General features: G+C 38.3%; 1 protein-coding gene across 1 annotated transcript in view; it reads left to right on the top strand.

The window, feature by feature from the left end:
• Positions 1-808: 808 nt before the first annotated feature.
• Positions 809-26407, top strand: part of LOC126473328 (protein Skeletor, isoforms B/C) — a 67000-nt gene continuing 41401 nt past the window's right edge. The window contains exons 1-7 of the mRNA XM_050100314.1: positions 809-1058; positions 1633-1861; positions 7146-7420; positions 15446-15518; positions 18412-18586; positions 18668-18773; positions 25722-25858. Of these exons, the coding sequence (XP_049956271.1) occupies positions 1007-1058; positions 1633-1861; positions 7146-7420; positions 15446-15518; positions 18412-18586; positions 18668-18773; positions 25722-25858 (1047 nt within the window). The 5' untranslated portion in view covers positions 809-1006. The remainder of the gene's footprint in view (positions 1059-1632; positions 1862-7145; positions 7421-15445; positions 15519-18411; positions 18587-18667; positions 18774-25721; positions 25859-26407) is intronic.

The raw sequence follows: 26407 nt of genomic DNA, 5'->3' as shown, positions 1-26407 counted from the left end.
GAGGAGGTCATTCTGTTCAAGATACCTCATTACTGTTAACGCCAGTTTCAACACCATTCTCCTGGTAGCTGAGTGGTCAACGCTACGGAATGTCATGCCTTACGGCCCGGGTTCAATTCCCGGCTGGGTCGGAGATTTTCTCCCCTCAGGGACTGGGTGTCCCCATCGACACGCAAGTCGCCGAAGTGGCTTCGACTCGAAAGACTTCCACCAGGCGAACGGTCTACCCGACGGGTGGCCCTAGCCACACGGCATTTCCATTTCCAACACCATTATGGAGACAGACATGTCACCAGATGTTTGCTATTAGCGTCGCATGCACATAATTGCAAAAAACATGAAAAGCAGTCTCACCAGCATTTTCAAGAAATACTGCATCTACCTGGTTGCCTTGATCCAAAGCTTTCAGTATGCCATGAGAGAAAAATACAAGTTGGGTTTCACATGGTCGATGTTTTCGAAATCCATGCTGGTTGGCATTGAGGTCATTCTGTTCAAGGTACCTCATTATTGTTAACGCCAGTTTCAACACCATTTTGAAGACAGACGTGTCACTTGTTCTTAGCCGTTAGTGTCACATGCACATAATTACAAAAACATGAAAATCAATCGCGCCAGTATTGAAAAGTACTTTGCGAAGGTTCTCAATCACCTTTGTACTATTTTTTACGACCTTGAACTTAATCCAACAATCCCACACGCCGTGTGCAGCGGTAAGGCAAACATAGAAAGTGTGCTTTCCCACGACACTGACGCATTGCATTAGTTAAGAAACGTAGTGCGGCCGTTAGGTGCTGTACGTGACTTTTACCTTCGTTGCTTTAGTGGTGGGGTCCGAGACAGGACAAAGTGGGGGAGTTGAGTGACCCCCTTTTTCTCCGGCTGCAGCAGTACAGTCAAGAAAAAGGAATGCCAAGGCAACAGTCGGCGGGCCTAGCGGTACACTGCTACAGCGTTTTCAACAGCTGGCTAGCTGAATGAACAAAGAAATGCACGTGTTAGCAATATGAAAATTACGAGCATTTTCCCAGGAGCATGTATTCTCGTTATACTTACGGGTAAGAACAGTTTAATGCAATATTAGCAGCGTGTGACAAAAATTGTAATGTTTGTTGTCCCGTGTGATCTGTCATAGCAGACTCAGGATTTTTCTTTTTTTCCTTTTTTATTACGATTAACTGTATTCTCAGTCACAGAGAAGTTATTTAGTTGGCCTGTGCTAACCTGTATTTTCTGACAACAACCTCATCATTCGTCTAAGGCTTTAACTTTTCAGTTGACATTTCGAAACAGCGAACGTGCATGTGGTGATTTCAATGATAGGTTGTGACAGCAACTGAAATGTAAAACGTAAAGTTAAAATATTTTTGTAGTATAGCCGACATTATCAGTTTTCATACGATGGTCAATGAACTAAATAGTGTAACGACTGACAGTTAACTATAGCAATAATTTTCCAGTCCTATTACAAGCTTTCGAATCCGGACTTTACGCGTGTAATTATCAGAAAAGATTGTATAATGCTAAATAGAGAACAAAAAAGCTGTCATTCGGACAGTACACCGTTTTGGACATGAATTAGGCCGTGAATAGCATTAAATTAATTCTGTTTCTTTCCTTATTTTGCAACAGTGATCTCATCCACTGTATCTGAAGAGAAGGAACCATACCAGGGAAAATACCTTGGAAAACTCAACCCTTATCACCACCAAGTTTCAGGAGATGTGTATGCTGTTGATGAATATACACTTCTATTCGTGAATTTTAACTATGATGGGAATGGAGCAGACACATTTTTCTGGGCAGGATCTGCCAATCGGCCAGGTCCACAAGGTTTCATTGTGCCAGATGAGTATGGAAAGTAAGCATACACCATCTTAAGTACTGGTATATTAGTACAACGAATAATTTTACTGAAGCCATTTAGCCAAGTTTCGTTGTTGTGAATTATTCGAGCAATTTCATTTAGTTATTCAATCCAAAACATATAACTTCTGTATTCTGCATTGCTCCAAATTACATTCTCTTTTTGGTTTACAAATTTTTGCTTTATTCACCTTCCTGTCTCTCTCATTTTTGATTTTCTCAGTGCATTGTAAATCCTCTCCAAGAATATTACTGCTTGTCACTATATCCCTGGTACATTTTTAATCTGTTGTTACTAGTATTTTGTTACCATTACTGCTAGTTTGATTGATTTATTGATCCATTTTCATCTACAGCTGCACAATGTGCAACAGATATTTGGATTTTTTTGTTAATATTAACAGTTTTACATATAATATACCTTTGTACATAATAACACACATTACTATATCAATTAATGATGAATACTTAAATAAATGTTGTTATAACTACAGAGCGATAAAATACAAATGTTCTTCTGAATGAGACTACATTGGGTAAACACACAAAAATTTAGTTTTGTAGGTATTCATTTACTGTGTAAAAGCAGTGATCAACCAAGTATGACTTCAGTTTAGATTTGAAGTAACCAATGTTTTGTATGTGTTTAATGGTATCTGGTAAGGCATTGTATAGTTTGATACTAGGATGGATAAGGCTGTTTTGAAATAACTTTGTGTTGGCCCTTTGAACGTGTACATCCAATTTTTGTCTTGTATCATAGATGTGTATTGTGTGATTTTGAGTGATGAGTGGTCTTTTTGTATGTTTTGTATGTTTTTAAAAACATTTAATGTTACTAGATTAATCTCATTTTCACACATACGCTATACATAGTGCATTGCAAACTAACCTGTCCACCATCCCTGTACCGTTTTTAGGTGTTTCCTTTAGTTCATGAAGAGTGGAGTGAGTGGAGTGAATTAACTCCACCATGCCTTTAAACTGCTACAGGGAGGAACAAGAAGTGGATGGGGTAATGCAATAATGGCAGGCAAAGAAAAATTTTAGGCCCTAACTTTGTTTTGTTCTTTATTCAGAGCAATTTTGCCTTGCAGTGATAACAAATGGTTTCATGTATCGCATTGAACGAAAGCTTATTTTCAACTTTCACACAAACCAGACAGCATTTCTAAGAGTCAAAGCACACAGAATGGGGGAAGTAATAGAGAAGGGAGTGAGACAGGGTGGTAGCCTATTCTTAACTTTATTTGGTGTGCAGCAGTCAAGTAATACAGAAAACCAGTGAGAAATTTGTGAAAGTAATTTAATTTCAGTGAGAAGAAATATAAACATTTAGGTTTGTTAGTGACAGTAATTCTGTCAGAGGCAGCAAAGGACTTGGAAGAGCAGTTGAATTAAATAGATAAGATGTTATAAAATGAAACTAAACAAAAGTAAAATAATGGCAATGTAGTGTAATCAGATTAAATCAGGTTGTGCTGAGTGAAAGGCTAAGAAAATGGACTAAAGGTAGTAGAAGGAAGGGGGTAAAAATCATAGAGGAAGATCAAGTGTGAATACAGTAGGCAGTTTCAAATAGTTCTGGGTACAATGGTTATACAGAGACGAAGAGACTAGCACAGTATAGACTTATGATGAGAGCTGCATCAAACCAGTCTGTTGCCTGGAGGGCACCACCATCACCCCAGTAACAGTTACTACAACAACAAACTGAAGCAACCCCCAAACATAGCACTGCATAATGACTGAAAGCATTCAACAATAGTCGCAAGCTGACATCTGTTGTGCCATTACATTGCAAATATTGGAAATAATTAAAGGAGTGTACTGTTTCAGACATGGCTGACTTTTGATGAGTGTGATCTAGATATAATGAGAACAAACAATTATTGTCTGGTATGTTTTACATACTAAGCCTATTTATTCCCAATTTGTAATTGCTAACTAAACTTTATGCAATCTTATTTTCCGAATAGTTGGTGTTTCAAACCTCATTTCTACATCTAAAAATGTAGAGGTAGCACTGGCACTGTGCAAGATGGCATATAATGTTGTTGTTGTGGTCTTAAGTCCAGAGACTGTTTTGATGCAGCTCACTATGCTGCTCTATCATTTCTGAATAACTGCTGTGACCTACAACGATTTGAAGCTGCTTTCTGTATTCATTCCTTGTTCTCTCTCTACAGCTAACCCCCTCCCCTCACTTACTTACACATGTACCTCCAGTCCGAAATTGAAAATTCCTTGATGCCTCAGCATGTGTCCTATCAACTGATCCCATATTTTAGTCAAGTCATGCCATAAATTTTCTTTCTCCCCAGTTTGACTCAATAGCTCCTCATTAATTACCTGATCTAACCATCTAATATTGAGTTAACACCGCATTTCAAAAGCTTCTGTTGTCTTCTTGCCTGAAATGCCCACTGTCCACATTTCAATCTGTACGAGGGTGTTCTTCAGACAAATATCTTCAGAAAAGACTTTTTAACGCTTAAATTTATATTTAACATTTACAGATTCTTATTTTCCAAAAATGCTTTCCTTACTGTAGCCAGTCTGCGTTTATATACACTCTACTTTGATCATCATCATTTACTTTGCTGCCCAAACAGCAAAACTCATTTACTAGTTTTAGAGCCTCAACTGCTAATCCAGTTCCCTGAGAGTCACTTGATTTAATTCAATTACATTTCATTACCCATGTTTTACTTTTGTTGTTGCTCACCTTGTAACTTCTATTCAAGACACTATCCATTTCATTCAGCCACTCTTGCATGTCATTTGCTGTCACTGAAAAAATTATAAAGACACTGGCAAATTCAACTTTTTTACTTCTTTTCCCCGAATTTTAATTTTTCTTTGGTTTCCTATACTGCTTGCTCATTGTACATATTTTTCAACAACTGCTTCCCTTTCATGTCATTTGACTCTTATGACTGCAGTTTGGTTTCTCTAGAAGCTGTATATAACCTTTTTCTACCTGCATTTTATCCCTGCTACATTTTGAATTTTGAAGAGTTTAATTTAGTTAACATTGTCAAAAGCTTAAGAAAAGTTTTGAAAAATGCTGCCATGATTGCTAGAGGCATTTGTTTAGGTGAGATATTCCCGGTTAGAAAACAGGCCTAGGCTGCCTTCTGCATATGTCATTTTCATATGCAGCAGTGTGGTTACCTTACTTTACTTAACGTAACCAACTCTGAGGGTTGTAACTTTAATAGTGGCAACTATTTATTTACAGCTTGTACAAAATAGATACGTGTTTCAAAGTAGTCACCAGCATTGTGTATAACCTGTTGCCAGCGATGTGGAAGTCATAGGATACTCTTAGCAGAGCCAGTTGTATTGACAGTTCAAGCGGCGCGGTCTATTGCCCAAGGAATTTGTAGCAGTTCTGAAGTGAATGCCGTGAAGTGTTTCTTTCAGTTTAGAAATCAAGTTGAATTTACGAGGGCTTAAGTCAGGGGAGTATAGTAGTTAGTATAGCACTTAGCAACCCCATCAATCAAACAAATCAGTAACAGCTTGCACTGTACATGCTTGAGCATTGTCCTACAAAATGATGGTCAGGTCCTGCAGAAAGTGTCATCATTTCTGTCTCTAAGCTGGTCATAGGTTGTGTTCCAAAAATGAACAGCATAGAGACAGAAGTAATGACACTTTCTACAGGCACTGCTAAGAGTATCTTACGACTTCCACATCGCTGGCAACAGGTTATACACAATGCTGGTGACTACTTTGAAGGTCAGTAAAACTTTGAAACGCGTATCTATTTTGTACGAGCTGTAAATAAATAGTTGCCACTATAAAAGTTTCAACCCTCGTATTTAACCTAATCTACTTTCTCTGTTTTTATTCTGCTCATAGTGATGTATGTCCTCATTAGGAATGTTGCTGTTATTTTAACAACAGTGTTTACTTTTTGTGTGCTGAATGAGAGAAATACTATCTTTATCTAATTTACTGTTTGATTTAGTTGTATATGACATTATTCATTTTGCTCCCTGTGCATGTGAATCAAAGTTTAAATCCATTTATAGAAGTTGAGACACACAAATGACCTCTAATTATAAAAATGTATACCTTTTTCCTATGTTCTCAGTATTTTTTTTAGAATGTAGCTTATAACAAAATATTTAACCACTTTCTGAAATAAACTTTTAATAGTTATTCAATTTGACTTTTCATATAGGCTACTCTACGAAGAAGAGAATATATATTCAAATTACATGACAAAGCGAACTGAAGACCCAGCAAGGGTGGCATCACTGTCATATTAATGCCTGACATGCAGAGAGGAAAGACAGTAACAGTGTACACTCTGGAATTTTTCCAAGTAGAGTGCTGTCACATGCTACACATCTGTATGCTAATGTCCTACACAACACCAAAGTTGAGGAGTGACAGACACATTTGATTGACAAAATCTATACTTTACCACTTTGAAAACATTCATACACAGCATAATGTATATGAATTCACGTTTTGTCTGTGGAAACCCCTGGTCATTTTGTTCTGATGCTTCAGATTTTCATAAACTGGGTCATCTCATCACATGTGATGACTCATTAAGTCTGACACCTCTTAAAACAAAATCTTAATAGACAACATTTTTTCTCAGATGTTCCTTGCTAGCCTTGAAGTCCACATTCATGCAACTAAAGTTTTGAACTTATAACAAAGTTTGAATTTCTGTGTATTGTTCATAGTACCACAGAAACTTCTACCTAACAATGCATTTATTAATATTTTCAATGATATATTTATTGTGTATACTTTGCATTTTTGTGTTAGGGGCAAACATTTGAATTCCACCCACCATTGTGTCCTCTCTGCCATTGAATTACTAAACTTTGTAACATTTTGCTTTCATATCCTGTCACCTTTTCTGCCAGCAGTCTCTTTCCTTTCTCCTTCACATCATCAATAAATTTAATTACATTAGCAGCAAGCTGTCACAACTTCCCCTGGAGGCATTTTTCATGCTTGCTTTCCTTACTTGCATGGCAGGGTAGCAACACACAACTTTTAATTGGAAGCTAGTTCTACTTAATCACAAGACCAAGTTAATTCCCACTATTGCCAGGTCCATGTTCACTTTCCTGGTTAATACATACATAGCAGTAATAAATAATGATAATGATAATAATAATAGTAATAATAACCTTCAACCTTATCTCTACTCACTTTCTTATATTAAAAGTTAGTTATAATAATTATTCTAGGTATTTATTTTTCTTTCAATGCTTCTTGTAAACTGAACATTACATTTTCAGGACAAATGTCTTGCACAGTTACTTGAACAAGGATTTCACACTGAAACTGCCAGATAATAAGAAAATCACGGAAATAAGGTGGTTTGCTGTGTATGACTTGTCAAGCCAGAACACCTTTGGTGATGTATATGTACCAGAAGAATTCGAGCCCCCAACTATGCAGAGAATATCACAGCTGTCTGGAACAACACACAATGTTTCATCTGAATCTGTTGAAATTTTAGACTCGAAAACTATAAGACTGAAGCAGTTCTCATATGATGGACAAGGAAAAGGTAAGATTATAAGAAATTTAAATTACTAACCAAATGCTGACATAAATGCTTTACAATTATTGTTTGTGTAAAGTAGATTCTTGACTATCTGGCGTAATGTGGTGGAAGTTCAACTCAGATAGAAAAAAAGCCGGATAGGCCAGAGTTCTATAAATTATCTCTTCTGACCCCAGCTGTACCATTCAAAATACCCGTTTTTGTACCAAAATCTTGTTTTATTAACATGTTCTGACATCTTATGTAAGACATGCTAGTTATGTGTTTCTTATGTACATATTGCACCATTTAAAAATTATTATAGGAAACAAAAACAATCTGCATTTTAAAGTATGAATGTATGACTATACACTTTTGAAAAGCCAGACCAAACAAAAAATATGAAACTTACTGGTTTGAGGTTTTTAAGTCATAGATGACTGTTGCTTTGCTTTAGCCCTCTTTAGTGCAGCAATATCCCTCCACTTACACAGACAGATGAAATCAGCTAGTGTTGTTTCCTCCTGCTCACAAATACACAGCAGGCAGCCTCAGTCGTTTTGAAACCTTCCAAACATGGTATGAGATTGCTCCTGTCATCTAAATGTGCCTCATTCTCTTGTGTTACTTCCCCCTTTCACCATTTCCACAGTGTCGTCATCAGTGAGTCCATCAACTTCGTCATTTGCCACCCATTCTGTTTTGTCCTCCACAGTGACATTCTCACAACTCGGTAAATTTTTGAGCAACGAGACGATATCATCATTTCCGTCTTTGACTTCAGTTTCACATGTGGATACAAATTTAAAATGTCCACCCTCATGGTCTGAAAGAGTTCTCCAAGATCTTACAAGTGATATGTTCAGAATATCTTCCCATACTTCGGCCAACCACCTTATGAATCTAACAAGTCAGTCCTCTTCAGAATGGTTGCACATTCTTCATTATTATTAATAATTGATATTAATGAACTGAGAAGATGGTGATGATACTTCTTCTTTAGTATTTCAAGGATGCCCTGGTCCATCGTCTGACAAAGAGCAGTCACATGTGGTGGTAAAAACAATGCTTTGATGTCTTCATCTGTGAATTTGTCAGTGGCAGGAAGTGAAGGCATGTTATCAAGAAGCAGCATAGCTTTCCTCAGTAGACTGTTGTCTTTCAAGTATTTCTCCACAACTGGTACTAATTCATTTTGGAACCAGGTTTTAAGTATTTCTTAATTCATCCATTCTGTCTTTTGATGAGTGTAGTGTAGGGACAGAGATTCCTTATTTTTCAGGTTTTTAAGGGCTCTAGGTTCCCATGTTTCTCTATCACTCCAATTCTAAGCTTTTGGTTGTCATTAGCATTACTGCAAGCCAATATGGTAACTCGTTACTTACTTTTCTTGTATCCAGGTGCTGCAGTTTCTTTTTTTGAAGCAAGCTTTTTGTAGGGAGCGTCTTGTAATTTAAACCACTCTCATTACAATTGTGCAGCTGTTTGCCAGAAATTACCTCCTCGTTAACTATCTTCATAAGGTAGTCATTAAACAGCGGCACAGCCTCTTTGTCAGAGGGTAAAGCCTCTCCACTAATAGTAATCTGGTGAATATCGAAACATTTTTTCCACTTATCCAACTAACCATCACTGGCAGTAAATTCTAAATCTTCTTCTTCTATTTGCTGCTGAAATTGCAATGCTTTTTCTTGCAGTATTGGCCCAGTAACAGGCAAACCTTTTTCTCTTCAATGTTCATGCTGTAAAAGTAAAGTTTCCCCTACTTTTTTATGCTTACCTTTTGACATTGTTTTCCTTACTTTTATCCCACTTCTACTAGCTTGGGAAGCAGAAAACTGTTCAATTTCTGCTCAATTTTTCTTCTGGTCTCCAACAATACTTTTTCCTACTGCTACAGCATGTAGTTTCTGATCCAGAGTGACTACAAATATTTTTTTCACCCATTTTGAATTCTGCTGTTAAAACACATAAGGACTGCACAAAGCAACAATTTAACAATGCATGCACTTTAGACATCTGATATGCCTGAAAATCGGAATCACATCCGAGATCTGTTGCAAACAGTGACGCAAAATCGGAGCACAGATCGTCCAATTCCTAAAAAGGAACAGCTGTGGAAACAGCCTTAACTTCGTCGGAAATTGAAAAGCCAAACAGCTGAAACACATCCAGGCCAAAAACATTCGAAGCTGATGGATGGTCGACGACAAAGAGGATAAGGAGCCGGAGAACACGCTTGTACGTCGCCTGGACGACGAACTGCCCACGAAGGTGAATGGAACCATCTCCGTAGGCGACCAAATGGTGAGAGGGAGCTGACAGCTCAGGAGAGCCCAGCCGGGTATATGTTGCCATATTAATCAGGTGAGACGGTGGCCCCAGTGTCGACCTGAAAACTGACGTCCTCAGTGAAAAGGCGGACCGTGAGGAAAAGCTTCCGCGCTGACGGGTCATCCTGTGGGACGACCAACTGCAGAGCATGGACAGTATCTTGAGGCCCAGGAGGGGCAGGACTGGAGTGAGTCGAGTGAGTACGACAATTCAATCGGATGTGGCCCTCCTTGTTACACAGCGTGCATGTTTTCCAGCAATGGGGACAATCTGCTTGAGAATGTGCAGTAAAGCACTGTGGGCAACATGGAAATGGATCGCGTGAACGACAACGAGGGGCGATCGGAGGTGCTGATGTCATAGAGACATCGGACAATGAGGAGCCCCGACGACGCTGGCCCTTGTTGGCCAGGCCACATCGACGTCGTGGCTCGTTAGCTAATGGAGCAATTTTAGAGGAGAAAGGAGTTGGGAATGCGGAGAATCTCTTCCAAGGAAGGGTTATTGAGTTTTAACACCGGAGTACGGACCTCAGGATCAGGAGCCAGCGGGACCACCACATCCCGGATCAGGGAGTCCGCATACGAAGCCTTACGCTGCAGATTGGTTCACGTAAAATAGCATCGACGGCTGAGACTCTGCAAGTCCGTGACCCAGGAATGATACGATTGGCCAGGCTTCTTATGGTACTGGTAGAACTCCAGCCGAGAGGAGTTCAGAATAATAGTTTGTCAGCAAAAGGCATACCTCCTGGAAAGAGAGAGCCACAGGATTGGACAATGGTGTTGACTTGTGGAGAAGAAAGAACATGTCTGGGGGTGACTTGAAAAGCCGTGAAATGTTGTTTCAGCCGATGTAAGTAGATTTTTCCCAGTCCCCTTTAGTGTCATTAAAGGGTGGGAATGACGGCGGATGTGGGAAAGCATCGGTCACCCAAGGACTCAGAAGCTGTTGTGGTAACGCTTCCCGGGCATCGACTTTGTCTGTTAGCAACTGCAGCGACCATTGTAAGATGTCTAACTGGAGCTGCTGCTGCTGCATGAGCTGCTGCTGTTGCTCCAGAAGACAGACCAACTTTGCCTCCATGCTAACAACTACCACTGTTTACCTCGTCACCAAAATTGTTGTAACCGTTCCGGTCGCGGGGTGGCCGAGAAAGTGCGGTGGGACCAAACGGAGAGCGGGGCACGAACAAACAAACGAACAGAAAGGACAGACACGAAAGAACAATGGACGATCGAGAGAGACCTTACGACGACAACACGCAAGAAGCAACGGGGTTACAAAGACAACCTAACAAATCCAGGATGTCCACTAGTAATGAAAACAAAGAACGGTAAACACGCTGTCTGTTGTTGAGGTGATATGTCAATACGCACGCAATGATAAGACTCACTGGCTGAACGAGAGAGGGGCGCTTAAATACACGATCGGGGGCGCCGCTGTTGGCCGCTGTGGCCACATGTTCCACTGTGGTGCCCTCACACTAAATGTGGGCCAGGAGGCGCACACTGCCACGGCTTACGGTGTGATGGTGCAGAGACCTCTAGGGGTATTCGATGTCCATGACGTCTGGAGTGGATTCAAATTCCGCAGCACGCAGTACCAAATTGATATACCCAGACTACAATGTGAGACTGCTGCAACTGTTCAGTTGCTACATCAAAGACTGCTGGCCAACCCCAACCCGGCATTCTGTGTGATACACAGCTAGTTCCAGTGCAACGATTGTACCAATAATAATAGTTCGTATTTGATGCCATGGCTTGCAATATTTAGTACTGAATCGTCTGTACAAAACAAAACCATAGAAGCAGATCTGGATTCATGTAACCATAAACAACGCTATGCACACACTGCAACGACTCCAGGATGACTGTTGGAATAACTCATTTGTGCATGCCACCTAGTGGGAATGTTAGGAACTAACAGTGTTAGATAAGAATAAAATTTGAAGATATACTGCATTCAATGCTGTATCCAACATTTCTGTAAATTATTTACCCTTTTCTCAATTAAAGGTTATTAATTTATAAACACCTGTATGTTTGCTATGTGATATTGTTCCTAGTACACACCTTCTGCTGCGTGTCCTGGCAGTGGTGTGTGAATGTGAGATGTCATCCATTGTTACTTATAAGTGGTGAAACTCTTGCACTGGAGTAATTGGTGGTCATCCCATGGTACAGTCTCTCTGTTCCTCAAATGAAATGCACGGAATTCCATTTCTTCAGGATTTGGCTCTAGGGAGGTGAATACTGCTGCAAAGGTGCTGGTTAGATTATTTACTATTTTGAAAAGGTTCTCCTGAGCAATCATTGCAGTATCATCTGCTTAAAATAATGTTGTGGTTTCAAGGTTAATCAGCTGCTTATTAGCATAAATGTTGTGTAGCAGTGCGTATAGTGCTTTCTTGGGGAGCGAATTTTTTCTACATCTGCATCTACATGATTACTCTGCTATTCACAATAAAGTGCCTGGCAGAGGGTACAATGAACCACCTTCAATGTGTCTCTCTACCGTTCCACTCTCTAACACCAAGAATACCTATTTCTATGTTTCTCATCTTGGCAGTTGTTTGTGATTGGAATTCAGGAATATTTACTTTGTCTTCTTTGATGAAGTAGTTTCGAAACACCATGTTTAATAACTCTGCTTCAGTGGCACTGTCATCAGTGACTTCACCGTTTTTATCACACAGTGAAGATATTGATTGCGCCTTGCCACTGGTGTGGCAACTGAGTTTTGTTGTGGAAATTATTGAAAGCATCTCACATTGAAGTACATGCTATATTTCGAACTTCTTCAAAACTTTGCCAGTCTTGGGGATTTTGCGAGCTTTTAAATTTGGCATGCTTTTTTTGCTGCTTCTGCAACAGCGATCTGACCCATTTTGTGTACCATGGGGGATCAGTACCATCATTTATTAATTTATTTGAGATATATCTCTCAATTGCTGTCAACACTATCTCTCTGAAATCATTCCACAACTTTTCTATGGTTGCATGATCAGATTGGAAGGAGTGCAGACTGTGTCTTCAATTGGTGTTAAGAGCATTTTTCTCAGATTTTTTAAACAGACATACTTTGCATTTCTTTTTGATGGTTGTAGGAGTTACAGTATTCAGCGTAGCAGCTACTGCCTTGTGGTCTCTAATCCCTGTATTTGCCATGATACTCATTATTTGTCCAAGATTATTTGTTGCTAAGAGGTCAAGTATGCTTTGCAACCATTTACACTTGGAGTGGGCTCATGAACTAATTGTTCAAAATAATTTTCTGAGAAAGGATTCAGTACAATTTCAGATGACTTTTATGCCTGCCGCCAGCTTTAAACATATAATTTTTCCAGCATATTGAGGGTAGACTAAAGTCACCACTGACTATAATTGTATGAGTTGGGTACCTATTTGAAATGAGACTCAAGTTTTCTTTGAACTGTTCAGCAACTATATCTCCTGAGTCAGGGGTCGATAGAATGATCCAATTAATAGTTTAGTCTGATTGTCAAGTATGACCTCTACCCACACTACTTTGCAGGCACTATCTACTTCAATTTCACTACAAGGCAAACTACTTCTAACAGCAATAAATACTCCACCACCCATTGTATTTAATCTATCCTTCCTGAACACTGTTAGGTCGCCTGGAAAAAATTTGGCTGAACTTGTTTCCGGCTTTAGCCAGCTTTCTGTACCTATAACTATCTGAGCTTCAGTGATTTATATTAGGGCTTGGAGCTCTGGTTCTTTTGCAACACAGCTACAGCAATTTACAATTACAATACCGATTGTTTCTACAACTAACTTACTGTGTTTTACCTGCCCCCTTTTGGACGGATGCCCTTTTTGTGGTTCCTTGAGGCCCTCTAACCTAAAAAACCGCCCAGTCCCTTCCGCACAGCCCCCGCTACCATTGTAGCCACTTCCTGTGTGTAGTGGACTCCTGACCTATTTAGCAGAACTCAGAAACCCACCACCTGATGGTGCATGTCAAGGAATCTGCAGCCTACATGGCCAGAGAACTGCCTGAGCTTCTGATTCAGACCCTCCACTCGGCTCTGCACCAAAGGACCACAATCTGTTCTATCGACGATGCTGCTGATGGTGAGCTCCACCTTAATTTCGCAAGCAAGACTGGCAGTCTTTACCATTTCCGCTAGCCATCCGAAACCAGAGAGAATCTCCTCCGATCGAAAGCGACATTAGTCATTCGTACCGACGTGAGCCACCACCTGCAGTTGGCTGCAGTCTGTACTCTTCATGGCATCTGGAAGCAGCCTTTCCACATCCAGAATGACTCCCCCCAGTATGCACATGGAGTGCACACTGGCTTCCTTCCCCTTCTTGGCAGCCATGTTCCTAAGGGCCCCCATTACGTGCCTAACATTGGAGCTTCCAGTTACCAGCAAACTCACCCTCTGTGAATGCCCAGACCTCCATCAGTCCTGTAGAGTGACAAAACAAAAGTATCTTCTGTACTACACATTCATCAAATGAATCATTCAGTATTCCCTTGTAGTGATGCACACACCTCTGTTACCAATATTGTTGTGATATAATGTGTCTTACACTGCTTCTAGAAATATAAGAACCATTTCTCATATTTGTTCCTTTAAAACCCAACATCTGTATGTTGATTTAAGTTAATTACCACAGCACAGCATGACAGTTCCATTCGGAAGTCTACTTCTTCTTTAAGAATTGCATTGTCAGCATCCCCAGGCTTCCTGTTTAGAAAAAGCCTCTTTGAGGTTCTGAAAAGATGACTGAGAAAGGTCACATATCTGAAATTCTTTGGATCAGATGGTTCCTTCCAAGTTCCTGGTGTAGAAAAATTTAGCCTTGTACGAGGCCATAGGTATATAAAACGCAGTCACACATTTGTTCATCAGTTTTCAGATCCAGTTGTTGGTTTCATATCCGAAATGTTTATTTTGCTATGTCATAGTATTCTTTAAAACTGCTGCTTTATTGCTTTTCATTTTTGCACCTACTTTCTGAAACATTTAGCTGTTTATGTGTTCAAGTAATGTCTTAAAAGTTGTGTTGTAAAACATACCTGTCAGCTGGTTTTAGTATAATTGTCGTAGTGAAGTGTGAGACTAAATTTTTAGGTGAAACCCTGTTCCTCAAAATCACAGTTAGTGAGATTAATACATACACATGCAGATGGCCTTGTAGTAGCATTAGAAGCAGTGACTAGATATTTTACAAGGATGTTAAAAAAACCCTGAAACTGAGTCAGTTGAACAATGAAAGAAGAGTAATGTCTGCAAGTACAATTCCTATTGGAAAGAGTTAGAAGTGTGAACATATCTCACATTAAATTCTACTGTATAATTATTTTAATGGAAATCCTGAATTGAATCTAAACAGTGGTTGTAGGATAGCCAACCACACACTATATAGGACCACTGTTTATAGATCTGTTACTACTGAAGCAGCAATGGATGGCACATAGGCCTAGATGTTTGTTAACAGTGTATATATTTGATCAGCATATGTATAACATTGTCATGAAGTTAAACTCTTATAAGTCATTTTAGTTATAATGCCTAAAGCTTTTGACATATTTTAACAATAAAAAGCTATTTATCATTGTACAATTTTTCATGAGAGCATGTAATTTCGTATTGACAGTTACCAAAACCTTAAATGGCTTGTAATATTGCTTAAAGAATTTTATCTAAGTGACTAATTGAAATAATTTCAGATGCTTACTTCTGGGTTGGTATTGGTCCCCAGCCATCTTCAAAAGGGACAAAAGTTCCGGATGAATATGGATAGTAAGTATGCCAAACGAAATTTATGATTTATTATATCTGATTGGCTGAAACATTCTATTTACTAACTTTAATGCCTAAAAATTTAACTGCAATTTCCACCCCATTTAAAAAAAAAATACGGTGGTATTCTGTTTATGACGACATGAACATTACATTGATTGAAATAGTCATCAGTTGAAATTAGGAACTACTGTTGCAAGTGGCATCGGAAATGAAGAGAGATGAAACGTAAGAATAATACTAACATTATAGAAGTGATTTTTGACCTGTATATAATGGTTTTATGTTTAAAGATGTAACACAATACAATATAAATGATTGGCTGTTTAGTGACTGTTTCTTCCAGGCTGATTTAAGAGGTACTATCGTAAAATAATATCATGTGTAATCTCTGCTAAAATGACAAAATTTGCAAAGTTTCTCTGCACAGTTATGAAGAAAGAACAGTGGAAGAATCATGGATGAGCAGTCATAATTCTAACAATATGCTCTGATGAATGTCTTAGTAACACGATTCAGCAACCTGACTTCATAAGTTTCCCTGAAATGCCAAAGAACTGGCAGAACAAAACTGCACACCTTCCGGTGGCCACATGCTGACAGTTTAAATCACCCATCATCTCTCCTTCAAAGTCCTAATCTACCAACAACTCTATGGAATTACTAAGGACATCCACATAGAACCATCCAGTGCTAACTTGTTTAGGGGCCACCAAGAGGAATCATTCCTATCCACATAACACCTAACACCCTTATCTGATTTGTTTATGACATCCTCATGATGTGGAGCTATAGCAAGGAGAGCCTCTCCTATTTCCTCCATAACTCAGCATTTATTCCTAAATACATTTCACATTGTGCTTCTCAATTCACAAACAATGACAACAGCACCTTGATTTCAATGGCTAATCCATTCTAAGTAAGTTGCTCCCATACAGTCATGGCATCTATGGGTGTCATATATGTTGTGGGAAATGGGAGTTATTAAAACTTAGCTAGAGCTTTCACAGACAGACAATATCCTGCCCAACCAATACAGATACAGTTCTCCTGTGCCATTTCTTCCTGTGGCACCTGCAGATCTGTCTCCACTAGGACCAGTTGACTGTCAGTATTCATATCTCTCGATAGCATCCAGGAGGTCTTCAGAATCTCAACCATACCCTTTGCCAGGGTGTCATCTACCTCACATTGTGTCCTAAATTGGGAGATCTTCTACCCAGAATCCTACCCTCACCACCCAACCTACACATTGCCTTAATCAGTCACTACGCCAGTTCTGTTCATACACCCTGTGTGTCATTCACTTGTGGAAAACCAAGGTAGCAGTCATATTCCTCTCCTCCCCTGCCCCACCTCCTGCACGCACACACACACACACACACACACACACACACACACACACACACGACATTTTCTACTGCAGTCCAGTCGCAGACATTTCCTTTCCTATGAACGGTAGAGCTGCATGCAAAAGCAGACACATTCTGTCCTCATTATTGTGCAAACCATCTCTCTGTCTACATAGTGGTCACTGCCACTCAAAACATGACCACACAGTAGTGGAACATGCAGCATGCCACTGTGCAAAAGACTATTCAGATGAAAACCCTTTTTTCAGTGCATGCTGCGTCCTTGCAGTTCCCCTGTAATCTTCACTGATCCTCTTCTCACTTATTTACCTTTGCCCACATACTTTCCTCTCCTGTCCTACTCTAAACAGTCAGCATAGCTGCAGCTGCATTTAGTCGTGTTTAGATGTCTGGTTGTGTGTTGTCGAGTGCATGCTTTGACTATATAAAGAGTGGTAGCTGAAAAGCAGGTACATTTTTCTTTGCACTGAGTATCAATCAGCTTTAGGTGGATGGTTGCCTTTGCTCATGTTTGTGTATAAGCACAATTCTCACATATATACAGGGAATAATCTTGTACTCATTGATAAATCAAGAAAGTAAGCAATCATGGATTTGCTGCTTAATCGTAGTTTTTAAACAATGACATAATGTAAACTTAGAAATGTGTATTCATTGCATGCATCATATTACCCACATTACGTAAAGGGAGATGTTGTAATTCATGGAATCTTTTAATCAGTGTTGGAGTTTCCTGATAGAAACAAATGAGGCGTTCCTGCTTTGGTTCTCTAGCAATGTAGGAGTTAACTTAATTAAAAAGCTTGTGACTGCTGAACTTGTTTTGGCAGTTTTGTTCAAAATGTCACATCTAAAACTCTTGAAATAGCAGACATTAATAAAATTAGGAGATTTGATGAACTTCTGGAGGTAGAGAAAATATACAGCCATAGGGCTACAAAAGGCTGAAAGGTTTGCCATACAATCTGCACAACACATTTGACTTAGAAGTAGAATATGTGCACATGTGAGTACTTTTAGTAGATTCTGTATATAAGTTTGTTATATAACTTCAGAGCTTGGACTACCATTAACCTGTGAAGCAGAACTTGAGCATACTTTTGGCTTGCTGTTTCATTTGTTCTTTAAAATCTTTTGCAATACTCCAGACCATCTTCATTTCCATCCTCACAGGTTTAGGCCAGTACAGTAAAGAGACAATGGAGATCAGCACAAATACTCCTTTAGGATGAATCGATACATTACTGGTAATTTAATGGAGGCTGGCCAAAGGAAAACAAATATACTAATCCTTTTGCAAAATAATTATTGGAGGAGTACTTATTCCACTTTAAAAATGTGACACCTTAAAACTGCAGTGACTTTTTGAGAATAAGCACCAGAATCTGAAAATTCTGTTTCTGCTGATGGATCTAGTTTCCTTATTTGGCTACAGTATTTTAATGTTGTTTATTCATTCTGATATTCATAAGTTTTGAGGAGCCAAGTTGATTTCAACATTTAATATGTCTTTCTTGCAGCCTTGATCCACTAAGGGCATACAAGAATGAAGATGTAACACTACAGCTACCTGGAGAACTAACTATATTTGATATAGAGTGGCTCAGCGTTTTTGATCTGGAGAGTAAAGAAAAATTTGGTTTTGTCAGAATACCAGATGGCTTGAATGTCCCACCATCACTTGTTAAAGTTGTGGTTAGTTATTTACCCTAATGACAATATTTTTTAGTAGACTGAGTTATAATTTTTATTTTGCTGATGGTTTGTTTTTTACAGCCTCAGAAGAACAGTTTGCCAAACTGTCTTCAGTTACATAAAGATCTCCAAGTTAGTTGGGAAATATTTGGACCACAGATAACAATTCAATTGGCAGGACAGGTTGGTAAGTATATCAAACCTACTTCGTGTTAATTAATTTGGCCACAACATAGTGTATGTTCTTCCTAAATGGGTAAAAAGAGGTGCAGATAAAATTACTATATGAATTACTGACTGATAAAAGTGTTCAAACAATTAAAGTAGTAAAAGATAAAGAAACATAGTAAAGTTAGGTTGTACTGGTGAATCTAGTTCATTTTAAATATTTTCTTCTCATCATGTATTTTTCAACACATAATATGAGAAATATACCGTATCACTCATTGCTACTGTTCCATCATCTTGCTCACCATCAACCGACTCCCTTTTTCCCTTTTAGCTATGGATTTGAAATACTTGTATCTTGAAATTTTGTGATTTTTGCCTTATTTTTTTGTATTCTAAGATATATTTGTGGTATGTGTAAGTAGTTTGTATTTTTAGATTTAATTGGCCTGCTTTAAGCTACATATTCACATTATGTTTTCATCAGCATTCAATTAGAAGGTGATGGGAACATTAGGTGGTGTCTGACTCATTTATGATGCACTGAACTGCAAGTTAAAACTTCTGTTGTTGTAGCAATATTATTTGTATCTGTGCATATATAGGCTAACACTGGTGCAATGAAGTTACTCTTTCCTTTCATAATAACAGGTAAATTACAGTAATTGCTAGTGTTGAGCAAGTAAGTCAGAAAGATGTTGAGGTAATGGATCTCATAATACAATAAACATTCAAACAATTATGCTCACATTGAGCTGCAGAATTATCTGATTATATAATGAATTTAGAATAAATCGTTTATGTAACTTTTTTCTCTTGGCGCAAATTCTAATCATCAGTTCACTGAGCTTATATACCTAATCTGACTTTAATTTTGGTCCATCTCTAATGATCTCATGTTGGCAAATACATAACATCTGTCATGATTACTACAAATAAACCCATTCATAGTTTTTGCATACTGCTTTGAAGTTGATCTGTGGAAATACTTACACAACACCACTGTAGCATTTCATTACCTGTGACAAAACTGTGTTGACTGCAACTTAAACAAAATTACAGCCTTTCCTCGTCATTTTATGATAGGGATTGTAATCATTGTAAAAAATGTCAGTGTTTCTCTTGTCCTCTACATCTAGTCTGCAAGCCACTGTGAAATGGAAAGCAGAAGGTACTTCCAGTTTTCACACATTTTATCATTTCCTCTCGCTCCATTTACATGTGAAGCATGAAACAAATGTCTGTTTAAATGCATGTATTCATACTGTAATTAGTCTAATCTTGTCTTTGTGGTCCCTGAGAAAATTATATATGAGAGGATGTAGTTATTCCTAATACTGATTCTTGAAACTTCATGGGCTAACTGATGCGTATCTTCAAGTGTCTTGACAGTTCAAGTTTTTCAGCATTCTGTGACACTGAACTGTGAGTCAATCAAACCTGTGACCATTCATGCTGTTTTTATTTGTGTATGTTGAACATACACAGTTAGTCAGATGTGGTGTGGGTCCCACAAACTTGAGCAATATTCTAAGATGATAGAGGCAAGTATTTTGCAAGCGATCTGCATTTCAGTGTGATTGCATTTTTCCAGTATAATACCAATGAACTGAGTCTACCTCTTATTTTACACATGACTGAGTCTATGTGTCATTTTATTTCATATTCCCACAAATCCTTACATGCAGTTGTTCACTAATTCAAGTTGTGAGTCACTGATATTATAGTCACTGGTGTCATAAAGCTGTGATGTAGTAGTCAGACAATACTATATTTTTACTTTTTGTGGAATCAACAATTTTACTTTTCTGGACATTTAAAGCATGTCCCCAGTCTCTGCACCACTTTCAAATTTTATCAACAGCTGAATGTCACTGTGATGTTTCAGTTGCCAGAGACTACAGTCAAGTGTGCGTGCTGCGTTTGTGTGTGTGTGTGTGTGTGTGTGTGTGTGTGTGTGTGTGTGTGTGTTTTGTCTATTGTTGAGGAAGTCCTTAATGGCTGAAAGCTTTAATTGTGAGAGTCTTTTTGATGTGCCTATCTGCAACTCAGCATCTTCACTGTATGGTAATTAGCAACTTCCCTTTTCATAATACTGATACATTCCATCCTGGATTTTCCATTGTTCAATATTTGTGTGAGCTTTTTTCAAATAATGCTTCAATAGAGATAACTGCAACATCAGCAAAAAGTCTGATTTTATTTTTAATATTGTCTATCAGGTCATTTGTGTGTAACAGGAATAGGAAGAGTCTGAAAGTATCTACATTTATCACTGACTCTCCATCCAAGATCACATGCTGTGTCACTCATAGCAAGAACTCCTCAGTCCAGACACAAATTTTGTTTGATACACCATAAGATCATTCTTTCATTTAACTTCCATATCATCTTAAAATAGCTAAATAGCATTATGACAGTTATAATTCCTGCAGAATACAATATTACATCACAACAGTTGATTTTGTGAGAGCTGTGTTCACATTTCCTTAGAACAAACTGTCAGTGAGTGGAGAAAGGTGGAAATATTGTGTTACTTACGTACCTGTAAGTACTGGCACTGCAATTAAGGGAAAGTTTTCCAAATCAGATATTGCTACAAAAAAAGTGTAGAATATGCAGCTGTAACATGCAATCATTAATTACTATAAAATATATTATGTACGACACTTGTAAATGTCCTAAAGTTCTCAGAAACATACCTTTGTTCAAGCAGTGGAAGCTCTTGGGTGGAATAACAACAAATAGCATGTGCAGTTTGGAAGGCGAAATAAAACTTGGGAAGGGAGAGGAAAAGGTCTGACACTGAGTAAAGTAATGCATTGGAGAACAGTAACAAAGGAAAACGGCAATGGGTTGTGGCATGGAAGGAAAACCACTAGGCAAAATTAAACAGTGGAAAGTCATGAATGGAATAATACCAAACAATTGTTATTCCATCAATGACTTTCCATTGTTTGATTTTGTCTAATGGATTTCATTCCGTCCCACAACCCAATGTTGTTTCCCTGTGTTACTATTGTACAGTGCCTTATTCTACTCTGTGTCTGTCCTTTACTTTCTCTTCTTTCCTGCATTTCATTGTCACCTTCCAAACCACACATGTTCATGTGATTAGCTTTTGTTCATATAGATATACAATCAAATTAGGGGAAATGTCTGTCTAAATGATGGTACAAAATCAGTAGAAAGCACAAGTACAGTTCGTAACTGATGATATAATACAAATTACATTCTTCATAGCACTCAACATTTAGAAATACACAATAGAGAATATATTGGAATATATGCTTGAGTTTTAATGTAATCAGCAAAAGATAATGGGGAAAGAGAACAAACAGCACATTCAAATCGTACATTAAATGTTAGAATGTAGATTTTTGAAACAAATTTATCTATATTTTGCAAAAACAGACATAATGTCTTATGGGACAACCGCAATCAGTGATTTTATAATGTTACTTAAAATCCGTCTTGATTGCAAATTTTTTTTTATTATTCATATGACCGGTTTCGGTTCATTCAGAACCATCTTCAGATCTGATATTTAAGTTACAGGAGTAACCCGTCCAATTCAGCAACTTTCACATGCTATAATGTTACTTAAAATCCGTCTTGATTGCAAATTTTTTTTTATTATTCATATGACCGGTTTCCCGGCCATATGAATAATAAAAAAAAATTTGCAATCAAGACGGATTTTAAGTAACATTATCTATATTTCTTGGAAACAATTGAATTACCGAATGCCAGCTTATACCTGTACATAAACATTTAAAAGGCAAGGATTTTGCACTTAGCTATTTTTGTGGCACTTTCTACACAATTGTGCTGAAGGTGAACACTGTAGCATCCATTTATCATAGTAAAAACAATGAAAATCATGGCTTGTCTTCCATATAAAGTGACTAACAATGCATTTTCCAGCTTTTGTAAGACTGCTCCCATTACCGAGACAGAAGTGAGTGTAGAGTGTGTCCATGTACTGTAAGTACCTATGTGACATTTTAGCTAGGGCCATGTAGTCTATGTTGTAAGTCTGTTTGATGAAGCATCAGATGTGGTGTCCCCCCCCCCTAATAACAGCACTGAATGTCTTCCTGTAATTTGTGAGCTCTGAAAACTGCATTTGTCTTCTCAGTATGTAATGTCTATTTGGAAAACAAATTGCGTACATATGTGTTGATAGGTAAGCTGTACGATTTATACTGTTAATATTAAGACATCTGTACACAAGAACAAATCAATTGCCAAGTTGCTAAAGAAGAAGAAAGTTATGTCCTTTATGAGCAGACATTTAGAACTCCTGTGTTAGGGAGTTTGAGCCATGTCTATTTCAGCTTTGGTGGTTTGATATGCATATTATATGTTCAATAGTTGTGATTACTAAATATGAAAGGTCAATGAGACGATGCCTAGTGAAATACTTGGAGTTGTGTTGAGTAGTATTGGTAGACTTGTAGAAAGCAGAGACAGTTTTCCAACATAATGCCTTTTTCTTGGATAGGCAATGAAAGGAAGATATCCATAAAACTATTCTTGTAACTCAGCAGGACATATCGCTGGAAGACATGAAACTGTCGATCTCTGCATTGGGTGAGACTGCTGCCAGCTAGGAAAACACAGCATCACCAGCCAATCAATCTCACCAGACCAGCTAGTTGCCCATTTATGCCTAAGCAGCCACAAATCCATTGTCATTCTCTTAACTAACCAGTGACACCATTATATTGGATTCTGCCAGATGCTCCTAACGTTATGCAAGTTGTCTCTGTCTGCATATGAGATTGACAGAATGAAGTGACACTTTGAACTCAATAACTTTTACACTCATTTCCACAGCCATCTATTAATGTCATCAGGCTTGTGGCACTAGGCTCAGGACAACTGTTTTGTTATGAACTTAATGATTAATGGAAAATCTCATATAAAGATGTGAAACAAATACTAACAAAGAGATAGAGGGGCTGGCCAGTACTTACCTCAGCTCAGTACAGCCGATAGATACACATAAAACAGAACCGAAAATTTACGTTCCTAGCTTTCGGAACAAATGTTCCTTCATCGGGGAGGAGAGAGGGGAAAGAAATGGAAGAAGGGAAAGGAGATTCAGTTGCTCACAACCCAGGTTATGAAGCAACAGGGAAAGGAAAATAGGGAGGGTAGCAAGGATGGAGGCATGGTTGTCAGAGGGAAGCCAAAGATATTCTACTGTAAGTACTGTGCCAGCTTCAAACCAAAGAGGATGCATACAGAAGTAAAGAGGTATATAGTATAAAGCAAATACTAACAAAGAGATAGAGGGGCTAGCCAGTACTTACCTCAGCTCAGTACAGCCAATAGATACACATAAAACAGAACCGAAAATTTACGTTCCTAGCTTTCCAAATACTAACAAAGAGATAGAGGGGCTGGCCAGTACTTACCTCAGCTCAGTACAGCCGATAGATACACATAAAACAGAACCGAAAATTTACGTTCCTAGCTTTCCAAATACTAACAAAGAGATAGAGGGGCTGGCAAATACTAACAAAGAGATAGAGGGGCTATACTATATACTATATACCTCTTTACTTCTGTATGCATCCTCTTTGGTTTGAAGCTGGCACAGTGCTTACAGTAGAATATCTTTGGCTTCCCTCTGACAACCATGCCTCCATCCTTGCTACCCTCCCTATTTTCCTTTCCCTGTTGCTTCATAACCTGGGTTGTGAGTAACTGAATCTCCTTTCCCTTCTTCCCTTTCTTTCCCCTCTCTCCTCCCCGATGAAGGAACATTTGTTCCGAAAGCTAGGAACGTAAATTTTCGGTTCTGTTTTATGTGTATCTATCAGCTGTACTGAGCTGAGGTAAGTACTGGCCAGCCCCTCTATCTCTTTGTTAGTATTTGTTATGAAGTTACTGGGTTTCATTTCCTCTTTTCATAAGTGTTGCCTTAGAAGAGCAAATCATGAAAGTTATAACTAGTGCGCATTCATTAAACACTTCCATAAATTGGGAACATTATAGAATTTCACATATACATCAATAGAGAGTGATGTTTTGCCCTTTGACAACAAACTAATTAAGCTTTGGATTGTAACACACAAGTAACATACTGTGTATAAAACTTAGATGCTACTAACTGCTACCAGTACCATCAGAATTGCACGCTCGATTAAACAGATACTGACTCCCACATAATGTTCCATACATTCTGTAATGAAGGCTAGCCCTCAGATATGTGAAAAGAGTCAAGCTATACATCAACAGGTGGAAGCATCCACTGCTGGTCACTTCTGTGAAGCATGCTGGCAACAAATTATGTCTAGTGTTAATGTGTTCACACTGATAATCATGGGAATTATTTTATATGTGTATACTAGAAGAAAAACATCCACTTTGAAGAGAGCCACTGCTCCTTTTATACTACTTGGCCGCTGTTTTCAACTAATGTTTCAAACACAGCATATATGTAACTCAGCACAAAGCACCATTAGCTGTCCATGTACTGAACTGGCAAAGTCCAGATCTATTTAATACAAACACTTCTGCATTGTTGAGTAATTAAGCTGTGTCACAAAGGAGATTTCAGTTCAGCAAACAAGCCATCAGAGGGATATGTGGTGTTACAAAATGAAGGCTACTGCTGAAGATGTGAGGTATTCAAAATTAAATCACATGTGCTTAATCCAGTGAGTAATCTGTTATCAGTAACATGGACTGGTTCAAAACAACCTACTGCCCTTAGTCTGTAAATATGAAACAGGATGCCTGTCTGCCTTTAGCCCTGACTTTCTTATTATATGAAAGAAAGAGTCCATTACTTTAGTGTACATTGCCATGGTACCATCAGTAGGGGTAGCATGGTAGTGCATAAGCTTGTGGCCTTTTTCACTGACAATGCACTTACTGATACTGCACGGCTGTATTCACCTACAATAATTAATACATATCTAAGGAAATGTGTTGTTTTTGTTTCTCACAGCTGAAGATGAATATATGGCTTTTGGACTTAGTGGCTCTACCGACAGAAGTCAGATGATAAATTCTGATGTTGCAGTGACATATGTTGAAACTTACCTCGGTCATGCTGATGATTACAACATTACTGCACAGTCTCCTGTAAGTTCTTTAGTTTACTAGCAATCTTTGACTCTGTATAAGTGTGCTAATATTTTAGTACCATTCATTGATAAGGGTAAAACATTTTATTCATGCTGCCAAAAATTATCTTTGTATGAAGAAGAAAAAATACATGACATTAGTCTCAGGTGCCAAATTAGTCTCAGGTGCCAATTATCTGTAGTTAATGAAATCAGAAATTGTAGATCAAGAGAAAAATAACACCATTGTGTATTTATCAGTAATGAAGTAATGATGAATTTGCCAATCTTAGTGTTCTCAGTTCATGATAAACATGTGGTCATATCTATTTACTTTCTGCTGTGTTCATTTTTAGTCAATACAGTGGCAATTGCTCATTACAGAAATTAATTCATGGACATATGGCTGGATCTCAGTTCCTAGTTGGTACATTATTTCTGCAAATGACCAAAATTCCATTATCATGAATGTTGAGAAACAGTTCATGTTCAAATACTATGCTTGTTCGACATGAAGATCTGAACTGTATACCTGTGAACTTATTTCTAGAAGAGTCATAGTTACTCG

This window comes from Schistocerca serialis, chromosome 4 (genome assembly GCF_023864345.2).
Source record: "Schistocerca serialis cubense isolate TAMUIC-IGC-003099 chromosome 4, iqSchSeri2.2, whole genome shotgun sequence".
Lineage (NCBI taxonomy): Eukaryota > Metazoa > Arthropoda > Insecta > Orthoptera > Acrididae > Schistocerca > Schistocerca serialis.
Note: the sequence above shows the minus strand (reverse complement) of the source record. Positions and strands in the feature narration are given on the sequence as shown.